The sequence below is a fragment of the Malaya genurostris genome, chromosome 3 (assembly GCF_030247185.1).
Source record: "Malaya genurostris strain Urasoe2022 chromosome 3, Malgen_1.1, whole genome shotgun sequence".
NCBI lineage: Eukaryota > Metazoa > Arthropoda > Insecta > Diptera > Culicidae > Malaya > Malaya genurostris.
This window is the reverse complement of record NC_080572.1, coordinates 58352298-58365731: the sequence shown is the minus strand read 5'-3', so window position 1 is coordinate 58365731 and position 13434 is coordinate 58352298. Positions and strand designations below refer to the sequence as shown.

The 13434-nt window shown below is 37.5% G+C and overlaps 1 protein-coding gene across 3 annotated transcripts in view; it reads right to left on the bottom strand.

The window, feature by feature from the left end:
• Window positions 1–39: 39 nt before the first annotated feature.
• LOC131433643 (reversion-inducing cysteine-rich protein with Kazal motifs) overlaps window positions 40–13434 on the bottom strand; it is a 62514-nt gene continuing 49119 nt past the window's right edge. For all 3 annotated transcript variants that reach the window (XM_058600132.1, XM_058600130.1, XM_058600131.1), the window contains exons 4-7: window positions 11112–11592; window positions 10664–11056; window positions 9517–10602; window positions 40–869 (exon numbers count right to left, since the gene is read on the bottom strand). In XM_058600132.1, coding sequence (XP_058456115.1) covers window positions 76–869; window positions 9517–10602; window positions 10664–11056; window positions 11112–11592 — 2754 coding nt within the window. In that variant the 3' untranslated portion in view covers window positions 40–75. The remainder of the gene's footprint in view (window positions 870–9516; window positions 10603–10663; window positions 11057–11111; window positions 11593–13434) is intronic.

Genomic DNA, 13434 nt, shown 5'->3' with positions numbered 1-13434 from the left:
TTTGGTATATCAAACTAAATTGCGAATATCACAGACTTCGTCATGAATCATCTTTGAATTTTAAAATGAAGAAGGTCACCTATCAATAAAATACATGTACAAAATGAATGACACAAGTGACAAACCGAACCAGAAATTGAAATCACTTCGGCTTGTAGAACTATCACCGTTCAATCGAACTAAGTTGGCCACGGTTAGCGCACTTAAGTTCAATTCACTGGTAATTCTGTGACTTTGCGTTCTAATCAAAGTAACCAGCTTTTCTGCCTCACGAGTACAGATTTCTACTTGCAAATAGTTCGGTCGGCTGCTAAGATTTTCGACGATCACGAAAATGTCATTCTCAAATGTAAGCTGCCCACTCAAGCGGCATTCCACGGTTTGCAGTAGGCGCTCGAGAGATCTCAAAATGGCCTTTAACGTTAAATTTTCCGTATTCTTTCCTTTTAGTGCGTACAGTGCTCGATCGATCTGTTTTCGGGAATAAACAATCCTGATGGCCGTACCGCAAACGGGACAACAAGCACCAGGTGGAATCACCCAGTTACACTCGAACGATTTACGCTTTGGACATTTGATTGAGGAACATTTCGCACCCAGTTGTGGGCCTATCACTCCCACCTCTTGGCAGGGTCCATTATAGTCAACTGTGGAAAAATCACTCCAGGATTCGCACTCACTTCGGTATGTTATTCCGTTGACACCACAGACTTGGGTCCGTTTGCGGGAGACCTCGCAATGCTTGAAGTATTTTTCTTGATACGCATAGATACCATTCGATTTGGCGAGATCACAAATTGTCGGATAGAAATTTAACTTGGTATCGCGAATCGAGGTGATCACGGAACAATTGGCAGATGCTAAGCTGACTGTGAAAAGAAAAGAAAAGATTGTTATTAATTATTAGTTATTTTTGACAGTATATACAGTTTCACACAAAGGAGAATATTTTTCCGTAACATTTCATATCTACTGTTTAATTTTTTATTCTTTTACTTATTAAAAATACTTAATTTACACGACATAGCTAGTATGGAAAAAAAACATAACTTGAATCAAAAATATAATTGAAAACCCTTATCGATGTAAAACTGAACAAAAATGTATTAATTTTTCGACATTTCGAATAAACACTGAATTTTGGTATCAAAATGTATTTCTCATTACCAAATAATTTGAGGGACTCAAGATTCATTCCATAATTTTTAACTGCACAGATAAAAGCATTTCGTAAATTTACATCTATACGCATGCACAAATTTGGAGCAGGAAATTAAATGTAAAGTTACTTCACTGTTCTTTATTTTACCGTACACTTTTAAAGTAAAACTAAGCGTTAATTTAAATAAACAGCAGCGCCACTTTTACATATCAATGAACCCGGGAGCAGGATTAACCGACCCTGAGTTTTGGACTTCGGAACCAGAATTCAATTCCTGAATTCAGTCTCATGACTTAATTCCTGAATTTCAAGAATTCACGTTCAGAATACAAACCTACTGCACTCTGGATTAGTTCAGAAATGGGAACTAGAATTTGGAACTGATTTCAGTTTCTTCATTCAAGTTCAGAAATCAACTTCAGAATTGAGTTCAAGAACCAAATTCGTAACCATTTTTTTGCATTTTGAAATTGAGTTCAGTTCCAGAAGTCTAAAATGAATTTCATGATTTTAATTCTTGTTTTGGATTCCCAACCTGAATTTTGCAACTCAATTCTGAGCCTGTCCTAGATTCCGAACTTAGTGCTGAAATTCAGTTCCAGTTTCTGAATCCTGATCCAGAATTTAGGTTTTGGTGTAGATAAATAAGGTATGGTAAAAAGTACTCAACAGTTGTTAACATAGGATAAATTTCGCACTCCTCCTTGTGAAGTGATCGATTCATAGACGATCCAATGATGATTTGTTCTCTTTCCATAACTGCACGTGCCTTGCAAAATCATCAATTTGCGAACAAATTCCGCTTGAAAGACCGATTGTAACATGACCGTAGTTTTCTAACACGGTTTTGTTTCAGCAAAACTGTAATGTTTGAAGACGCGGTGACTAAAATCGTTCTCGCAAATCGCAAACAAATTTGCCGAGCTGTACTATACGCCGAGTAGAACTTTAACGCCTGATCATGGCCGGAGATAATCCTATGTTATTATCCTAACCATCTCTCGTAGTTTCGGATCATATGTTGCGTGGATTCTAACGAAATTTTCTCCACTGAGTAAACTAAACATTCGCATAAATTCGCTACCAACAATTTCTTGTTATAAAAACTAGAGCACCACAGCAACTAAAAAGAATCGACCAAACCACGGGAACAGTCTTTAGAAATCAGAACTGTTCAGAAAAGTGCTGTTTCCGACTCGGTTTCTAAACAATTAGGAACCTCCCTAGTATAAGAAAGACAAATTGATTATATTGATTTTCGAGGAGGTGCCACTAAGAAACTACTGACATGTTCCTTAACACTTCCGAATATCAATTAGTTGATCAATTGTATGAATTATGCAAGCATTCCCCTTTTCCACATTTTTCGCAAAAACAAAGAAGGCTTCACTTGATCTCGATTACTGTGAAGTTCACACAGCGAAAGTGCACAAATCTAACCAAACTGTTCCAGATTTGCAGGATATTTACCTTCGATTTGCGAACAACAAATCCTAATAGTTCTTTAGAAAACTTTTAGAGCCATTAGAACGGCTGATTTTGTGTGATGCTCTCCACCGTTGCCCACTTTTCGTTGTTTTTTCACCAATGCAAACAACTGGCAGCTGTGACGTAATCGCTCTTGTCGGAAGCGAAACTAGCTTTGCAAACGACACAAAATACATCTGCTCGCAGTAGCGATAGAATCCAAACTGATCCAATTTTTGTAAAGAGGTTTCTTTTTACGTGATTTCGTCTGTAGCTTTTTCACTAATGGGCGGTCCTAACGGTTATAAAAATAGCAGCATATAGAATTTTAATTTCGATTATTTCATTTCGGATTTACATTTCATTGAAAGAAACTATTAGGATGCTGTACGGGATTCATTCCTGCCTTTCAGAAGGACCAAATTGTGGAACTCATTACGATATCAAACACTGTTCGGAACATTTTCTCGAACGATTTGTTGTACAGCAGCAGATATTTTGTTCTCTTCCTCAGAACGCGTTCTGATTGGCTAGTGTTGACATGGGTCAAATGAGACAGGTTTTTCAATAGTGTACTATTGAAATACTTCAATGCTTTTTCTATACTCGCTTAAGTTGAAAAATTTCGATTCTATTGGTAGTTAGATTATATAAATCCTTTCACAGATCATTGAGCTATGAGCTTTCGAAATGCGAGAAAGGCAAACGCGCCTTATGAATTATCCTCTTTGATACTCGTTTATACCACACATTTCAGAAAAGTTTAATTTTGAATTATTTGAGATAATGTCACACAACTGAAAATTTTATCATAAAATTGTAATCATATTCCCGATGGCATGTAGCAAAAATTATCTTGATTCGTTAGATACAACAAGAGATATTCACGATCAAAAACTTATCACTCTCTCAGAGGGTAAATTTTGAAAAGGCACACCATAGTAAAGTAAGTCGTATTCACGACAAAAAGAAAGAATAAACAAACTCGCATGTATGCGTGGTGCGACCCGAGAAAATTTCCAGTGCGAAACTACGCGATTGGAGTCCGATCTAGAGCGACTCCAGGTTGCTTAAACAAACATATCAAAAGTTGTTTGGGCGACTCTGGGTCAGCTATCGGGCTGCTCTGATCAATAAACGAAAACGGTATTAGATTTTCCATAGAGTGAAAATTATAATTTTGTCCAAAAAGTTTTCGGGTTTTCCAAATTGTGGTTGATATACACTAAAACCTTAATTTACGCAACTGTTTTCACGCCCTTTATTTAAAATTAATTTAAATTTAATTTAAATTTAAATTTATTTAAAAGAAATCAGTATACAAACGCGGAACTGATGACTTTTGCATTATATTTGAGTACGTTATGTACACGTCATACTATACACAGCAAATTGACATACTGTGATAAGATCTGTGGAACTTCTTGCTCATCCAAAACCTCCTTAGAACATAGGCCTTGAGATCTACCAACGTAACCGATGACATTTAGCGAGCTCCTTGTTAGTACGCCATACTCGTGGTACAGACAGGATCATTTTGATGAATTAAAAGGGAGTACCAGTCCCACTCTTACGGATAAAGCTTGCTTTATTTAGAATGGGACCAAACTTTTGCTCATATTGTGGCACTCCTGGTGGACGGATTTGAAAGTTCTTGGCGCCCACATGTCGGGAATTTTGTCAGCTTCACGTATGATTTTTGACATTCCGCAAATCGGCTGTACTTTGTAAACAATCAACATGGAAGTCGAGAGAAGGGAAAAAATTGTGCACAGTTATTTGGGAAATCCATTGTGGTCTGCATCTAGACCAGCTAAACAGCTGAAATTTCCCAGAAATACCGTATGGCGCGTATTACAAGGAAACATTGACGACGATTCGGAAGCCTCAAGCCAATCCTCGGAGTGGAACTGTTGACCGGAAACTGCGTGGTAAGATTTTGAAGACGATTAAGAGGAATCCTAATCTGTCGGACTGTGATTTGACGAGAAAATTCGATGCTGCCCATAGTACCGTGAGGAGAACTCGACTCCGGGATGGAACAAGCCGTATCGAGCTAGCAAACAGCCAAATCGAACTATAAAAGTGGTCAAAATTCGTGCTCGGAAACTATATGACCAGGTGCTGATCAAGTTCAACGGGTGTCTTCTGATGGACGATGAAGCCTATGTCAAGGCTGACTTCGGGCAAATCCCAGGTCAAATAATTTACTTGGCAACAGATCGGGGGGATGTTCCAGCCAAATTTAAATTTGTTTTTGCCAACAAATTTGCAAGAAAATTTATGATTTGAAAGGGCATTTGCAGCTGTGGCAAAAAAAAGAAAGTTTTCGTTACAAATAAGACAATGACATCGGATCTATACCTAAAAGAGAGTCTCCAAAAACGAATTTTGCCGTTCATTCGATCCCACGACCATCCCGTAATGTTTTGGCCAGATTTGGCAAGCTGTCATTACAGCAAAGTCGTTCAAAAATGATATGCAGAGAAAGGAGTCCAGTTTGTTCCGAAAAACCTCAATCCACCCAACTGCCCCCAGTTCCGCCCTATTGAGAAGTACTGGGCAATCATGAAGAGGAGAGTCAAGGCAAAGGGAAAGGTTGTCAAAGACATCAATCAGATGATGATCTGGTGGAATAAGATACACAGAAAGAAATAATGAAATTTACACGAGATGTAAATCAATAGTAACATGGAATAAACATGGGTTGAATCGAAATTTTGATTGAAAACCTTCATCGATGCAAAACTAAATTGAATTGCATTGAATTTTCAATGAATATAACTGTATCTTTCAATTAACGCTTATTTTGCGATTAAATTGTATTGAAACGTACAGAATTGTGAAGTAATTTTATGTTTAATTACCTGCTCCAAATATGTGCATGAAAATAGATGTAAATTCACAAAATATTTTTATCTGTGTAGCTAAAACGATGGACGAAAAAGGTGTGCGCCGCCTAATGAGCCGTGTTACAGGAAAAATTCGAGAATTCCTTCGAAACCGTGACGAATAATTTTATCCGTATTTTTTCATAAAGTATGAAGAAAACGCTACATTTGTATAAAAAAAGATTTTGAATTCAATAATAAATAACTGAAATACAGGCAATTGTCCTTGTGCCAATTCTATCTGAAGCAAGCTTTAAATGGGCTCGGGGGCATGATTTATTAGGGTGCCCCAAACAGACTGAATGACCTTTTTTGGTTCGCTAAGTCCCGCCAAGTATTCCTTAAGACCACGTTCCCCCGCTGTCTCTCTGTAAAAGCGGCCCTGGGAAGTACTGCTTCACCCAAAAACCGTTTTCAGTAGAGACCTTGAAATCTACCAGCGTGAACGTTCTAGGCTCTCCAAAAACTACCTGGAGTTCAGGCCTTAAGATGTACCAACATAACGAAGTGATACTCGTGATTCACTGAAATCCCTAGATGAATAGACAAGTCCTAAAACAGAATAAACAAGTAGGCAGTATGTAGCTCCATAACTATGAACAGCATTGACAAATTATACGTAAGCTACTGATTGCTCGTGTAGATTTCAGGACTTGTTTTCACTGAATTTCTTGGATAACCGAGAACATGTCTAGAACTGATCAAATTAGACAAGTAAGCAGTGTGTAGCTCCACCACTATGAACAGCATTGAAAAGCTATACATAAACTGCTGTTTGGTTATATAAATCTTAAGACCAGTTTTCACTGAAGTTGAACGACTACTGAGAACATACCTGGAACATCTAAACACAGACAAAGCAGCAATGTCAATAAGAACAGCGGTCAAAAATAGACCATTACTAGCCGTTGTAGTTCTTGCTGTTGCACACTGTAGTCCCTAAGGACAATATTCCAAGTAATTCTAAGATTTTGGAATATATCTTGCGGATTTCCATAGTCTCAGAATATGCTCAGATGGTCCTAGATGCTTTTCCGTATGGACGTAGTAAAATTTTGTAATTTATATTATAATCAAATGGACTGGAAGAACCTTCTTATTTTGTGAAAAACTTAAAATAATGTGATATTTACACGAAATTTCATTACAACCAGTGCTGTAAAACTTCATTCAATTCAATTGAAATCGAATGTGTGCACACACTGGCGATCACTCTGCTACAGTAAACTTCACATTCTAACACACTATCTTCGCTGTCGCAGCGAAGGGGCATCATCCCGTTCTTCATTCGTTTCTCTTTCTACCGATGCTCAGTTTAACCACCGTCAGTTTATCTCTTGAAGTAACAAAATATTTCTTACAATTCAATGAGAGAGTGACCTTCAAGTGTGGTTTATGTAAACATTCGAATTGGTTCAAGATAGTGGATGAAAGGTAAGCGAGTCAATATAACTGGAATATCAATTACAAAATAAACGTGAATTAATTGTCCCCTCTTTCAGTTTTTATTTTTATTATTTCGAAACACATCTCAATGCATTTCAAACAGTCAAAGTTATCGATTTTAACTTGCTGGTGATAATTGAAAACTCAAATGAGAACCGCCACCCTCTATTTATCATTATGGTTGGAGAGAATTTTGTTTTATCGAGTTGATGTTTAGGCCTATTGCACTTGTTCACTATTCACAGTGAAGACAAGGAAGACAATGAAACATGTAGGCTACTTGGCACTATAAACTGAGGAAGCAAAACTTCAAGTGACTAGGCGCGGTTATTCAATTGACGATGAATTCTAGGAGCTTCGGCAACAAAAGTAAAATGAATGAGAATTGGTATGCTGACAGTCAACGACCAAAAATTAAATTTTCATCTAATATTATTCGATTGAAATGATGTTTTACCGCACTGATTACAACAAACAATGCACAGTGGCCCGGATCCACTATTTAGGAGGACAAAAACATTTGTGGCTTAGCCTTATACTTTAGAGCTATGATGTCTTCAGAACAAATAGTCAGTGACAGATAAGCCATATTTTAATGCATATAGTATTAGGGTGGTTCTTATTATTAGGGTGATGCAAAAATTATTTTCCGTATGTGTTGAGATAGAGGACTGCATTTTTCGACAAAATTGTAGGAAAACTTATATCAAGCAACTTTGCCGAATACACTATTGTAGTATCTCTCACGGTTTTAGTGTTACAACTATTTTAATAGAGCAACTTAGGGTGTCCCTAAAATTCAGATTTTTTGCTCTAGCTTTCCTCTTTTTCACTTCCCGTTTTTGGTAACTTTGAATATCTATTAGAGTTTATTGAAACCAATTTTTTGATGACTAGCGCATTCATCTAGCGTTTTCTGAACCGAAGTTATGAGCAAAACTAGTTCAAAAACAGGTCATTTTTAAACTGCTGTATCTAACATTGGAGCAAATGAAAAACAAATTTGTTTCTTTCATTTAATAGATAATACTTTCGAGCATGTTTATAAAAAAAATCATGAAGGAGATATTTTTTAAATTTTTTAAATTGTGTTCAAACATTGGGTTTTTTCATTGAAAAATGTGTTAAAACTAATTCAGCTGCATAATCGGGAAGATGGAGTACACTCACGTTGGTTGTTACTCTATTCGATAATGCTATTACAGGATCAGACGTTAAAAGCAATCGTTTGAATACATCCTCTAGATTCACTAAACGATTGAATTTCTGCGGATGGAACTGCCTATACTTGCGAATTGATTTATTTCGACTCTCTTGCGCTTCCTTACTGTACATACAAATAGGAAGCAAACACGCTGGAAGACAGCAATACCTTATTTAAATATATATAGCTAATAAATGTCTTACATGAAAAAGCATTTTTCAATGAAAAAAATCAATGTTTGAACACCATTTAAAAAATTTAAAAAAATATCTCCTTCGTGATTTTTTTTATAAACATGCTTGAAAATATTTTCTATCGAATGAAAGAAACAGATATTTTTTTAATTTGCTCCAATGTTAGATATTGCAGTTCAAAATGACCTGTTTTTTAACTAGTTTTGCTCATAACTTCGGTTCAGAAAACGCTAAATGAATGCGCTATTCATCAAAAAATTGGTTTCAATAAACTCTAAAATATATTCAAAGACACTAAAAACGAGAAGTGAAAAATAAGAAAGCTAGAGCAAAAAATCTGATTTTTTTAGAAACACCCTAATTTGATCTATTAAAATAGCTGTAATACTTAAACCGTTAGAAATACTACAATAGTGTATTCGGCAAAGTTGCTTGATATAAATTTTTCTACAATTTTGCCGAAAGATGCAGTCCTCTATCTCAACACACACGGAAAATAATATTATATGCATTAAAATATGGCTTATCTGTCACTGATTATTTGTTCTGAAGACATCATAGCTCTAAAGTATAATGCAAAGCCACAACTGTTTTTCTCCTCCTAAATAGTGGATCCGGATCACTGTGCAATGTAAACAGAATGATTCTGACGAGTAGATTCTATAAATTGATGTTCGAAGTAGTTTAAAAATCCAAGATGACGACAATCGGTTCATTGACATATTTTTAAATTTCATTACAACTGACTATTTTTCAAACATGCTTCGATTTAAAATTCAAGATGGCGACGTCCGGTTCATTGATATTTTTTAAACTCGTACAAACCGAGTATTTTTGAAATGCGATTGAGTCTAGAGTCTATCACGTACGTCTATTATTATTAAGTCAAATTTATAAGAATCCAGAATAATGTTTAAATCACTACAACAACTTCGATTCAATAAATTCTACTACAATGATGATTTGCAATCTGAGGTCCGATTTAAGTAATGTTATTCACAGCACAATTTACATGTCGTGTGAATTCGAACATTTATTCTGAATTCATAAATTTATAAATTTAGTATTGAACTGATGTAGAATATCAAGAGCATTAAGCAAATATGCTACTCGTGAATACTGAAAAATAGTTACAAAATGCTTCATTCTTACCGCATCGATGCTGAGGGCACGGTTTGTGCATACTCGACAGACAAATATTTCTGTCCGGAATGCATACTGCCAATGGTCCGCAGTTCACTCCCTCGCAGGGATCCCGCGCACGACATGGTCCGAATATAATATCTCCATCTTGAACTCCGGAACATTTGGCAATACATGCCGACGGATATGTGTTTCCGTTTCGACTGCAAACGGGAACATAGTGCGCAGGACAGTTGCATGGTAGACTAGTGAACGATTTGTTGGAAGTGATTCCCTGCATACGACACTGTTTTTTCGTACAGGTAATTTCTCCAGCAAAACAACTGCAGATGTTACATTCCACATAGAAAAAGGATAAATGCAGAAATCTCTTCCCCGCCAACACACACGAATCATAACTTATGCAAGGTAATGGTTGGCATTTTTCAATTCTTCCGTACAAACCGCATCGACAAACTTTCAAACAGCCTTTCGTAGTGTCTGAAACAGGAATCCGTACAAAAGTTCCTTCTGGTACTAAATAGGATGATGCTTCACCCAAAGCACAACCGTTAACACACGTGTAACCATAGTTTCCATCACGATTGATGGTACATACTTGAGTTTCATTGCAGGGGTTACCCTTACATGGTGACACCAAAGCCACATCCGTATTTCTATGTGGAGCTTCACTCGGTTCCTGGAAGCGTTTCAGTGAAACACACTCGGAATCACTATTATCCTCCGGTGAAAACATCTCACACAATGAAGCCACAGAATGTTTTGCTGTCATCCGATTCCAGTCAACACATCGTCCCAGTATCTCGTAGCATTCGTCTTGACAAATACGGTTCGTATGGTAACTACGAGTGCATGGTTTCACTTGCAGAAGACACGCGATTGATTTCCATATTTCAACTGAACAATCACTCACGTTCCGAATTGGTAAGTTGACCCCTGGAAGACTAATGTATTGCTGTTCCCGCCACTGTTCAACATCACTCCGAGCAGCGTTATCCGATTGTGCTCTGCAGCTTCGAAATAACTCCGTTGGACGATTGTTGAAATTACTGCAGTAGGACAATCCATCGCAACCAATCTCGCACGGTTCATCAACTACAAAATGTTGATATTAGTACTGCTAATCAAATACATAATTATAACCGAAAAAAATTACCCTCTTCGATACATTGCTTCATATAATATTCTTCCGTGGACAACAAACAACTGAATTCAAATTCCGCCAAATTAGTGGTCCACTCGTTGGAATACGTTGCAATACAAAATCGGCGACATCTGGAAGAATTTGCTTTCAGGCAACAATGCAATTTGGCCGAATCCATGCCAACCTGATTGATTCGGGATATCTCGTTTGAGTTTACGGGAACTGCCTTCTTCTGTTCGTATGAAAAGAAACACTTCCACAACGGATCATGCGGCAAAGGCACCCCACATCCTGCAGATTGCAGAATATCGAGAGTTTCTTCTTCAGTGCTGGTGCCATCCATCAACGTGTCTCGACATGCTTTTTTGCACCCATTATCTGACGTGTGATCACAACATGGAAGATCTAGGAAAAGTAGAATTATTACCCATTACCGACCGTCATCCAATGGCTCACCTACAGCGCCTCAGGTTGCTATTCGCGGTCACCTCAATATACGATCTGATGCACTGCAGAATGTTGCTGTTATTGATAGTGCAAGTGCTTTGTACTAACTCTCGCTGCTGTTTGGTAGGTGTTTGTTGACTTCGGAATATATCCTTACAGGCCAGTAAACATTCTGAGGTTCGGGCGCTTGCACAACATCGATCACCATCCTCCTGTCGTTGAATGCAACTAAACATTGTCTGTTCATCGCTGTGGCGGCAACCAATCATCAAATCATTCTGGTTTGAACCAACGGCACACGAATTCTGGCATTTCAGTGACATTCCGAAAGAGCAACACAATCGACCGGGCCAGGTGATACCTCGCTGAACCATCCGCAGTGTGGTATTTAGGCAATCCCAGAAAGGTGACAGCGTGGGATGACAATATCGGCGAATGTCGTGTAGCTTCCACTCTTTGGTGTTGACATCGGTTGCGAGCTTGACTAGAGATAACTATGAAATAGAAAATAATATGTTGGTGATTATTGGAATAATTTTGAAAATTTTTAAATTCCTCACTTTTATAAATATCAAGAACGTAACACATATTTGAGACTACACAAAGCTTTGAAAGAATCAATCGACAATTATCACCAGAAAAAAAGCTCCCATTATCTTTACATTGCGAATGATGGTTAATAGGAAATAAGGTGATGAACGTATGTAGTTTGTAGAAAGCTTGTTATACTAAAATGATGTGGATCACTTTGAAGATGGTAAAGTTCTGGTATCGTAAGTTATGGCATAAGTCATTAACCGATTTGTCTTTCATTGAGATCTAATAAATGCCGAATACATCATCTTATAATAAAAATTGAGCTCCTAGTTTGTATAAACAAATCATAAGAGACGTATACTTTAGTCGAGTCCACAAAATTGTAAAACGTGCACTGCCCACTTACAAGTGAGTAAACTGTAGACTGATTTCGCGTATGCTGATGAATTGCCAACTTTCAAATCAGAAGATAAAAAGTAATGCATGCCTTGAAGTGATATTTGCGAGGTTGAATTAATAGCTTAAATATCTAAACAGAATACTTAAACTTGTCACCCTCATAAGCACAGTAATAGCAAATTGAGGTACTTCCAATACCAAAACAATAATACAGTCAAGGATGGCTTTTATCGTATCAAAGACGCTCACCAGCAACTCTTCACACGATTGAATCGGTTCCATCAAAGAGAGACGGATATCATCGCAACAACAAAAACCCGACATGTGAGAGCGAATTTCTCTCGATGACATTTCTGAGAATCAAAGGTTAGCACGCTGCTGTGGGGATCCTCTCTGAAGCAACAAACGCTCGCTTATTCTTGTTTCGCGATCCGATTCTATACAGGCAGTTGATAATTGCGATAAAATCATTTTACGTAAAGGCGCCATAACTAAGTTCAGTTTATGCAATGACTGAGTGGAAACATATATTGAAGAAGCCAAATGAACGAGAAACTCACAGAAAATATATTTTTTTAGAATTAGATATGCTTAGAGACAAGACTCGAACCTGCGTTCTTATGCAAATTTTGTGTCTGATGAACAGAGATGTTTGGATATAAAGGGTGATTTTTTAAGAGCTTGAGAACTTTTTTAAACAATAAAACGCATAAAATTTGCAAAATCTCATCGGTTCTTTATTTTAAACGTTAGATTGGTACATGACATTTACTTTTTGAAGATAATTTCATTTAAATGTTGACCGCGGCTGCGTCTTAGGTGGTCCATTCGGAAAGTCCAATTTTGGGCAACTTTTTCGAGCATTTCGGCCGGAATAGCCCGAATTTCTTCGGAAATGTTGTCTTCCAAAGCTGGAATAGTTACTGGCTTATTTCTGTAGACTTTAGACTTGACGTAGCCCCACAAAAAATAGTCTAAAGGCGTCAAATCGCATGATCTTGGTGGCCAACTTACCGGTCCATTTCTTGAGATGAATTGTTCTCCGAAGTTTTCCCTCAAAATGGCCATAGAATCGCGAGCTGTGTGGCATGTAGCGCCATCTTGTTGAAACCACATGTCTACCAAGTTCAGTTCTTCCATTTTTGGCAACAAAAAGTTTGTTAGCATCGAACGATAGCGATCGCCATTCACTGTAACGTTGCGTCCAACAGCATCTTTGAAAAAATACGGTCCAATGATTCCACCAGCGTACAAACCACACCAAACAGTGCATTTTTCGGGATGCATGGGCAGTTCTTGAACGGCTTCTGGTTGCTCTTCACTCCAAATGTGGCAATTTTGCTTATTTACGTAGCCATTCAACCAGAAATGAGCCTCATCGCTGAACAAAATTTGTCGAT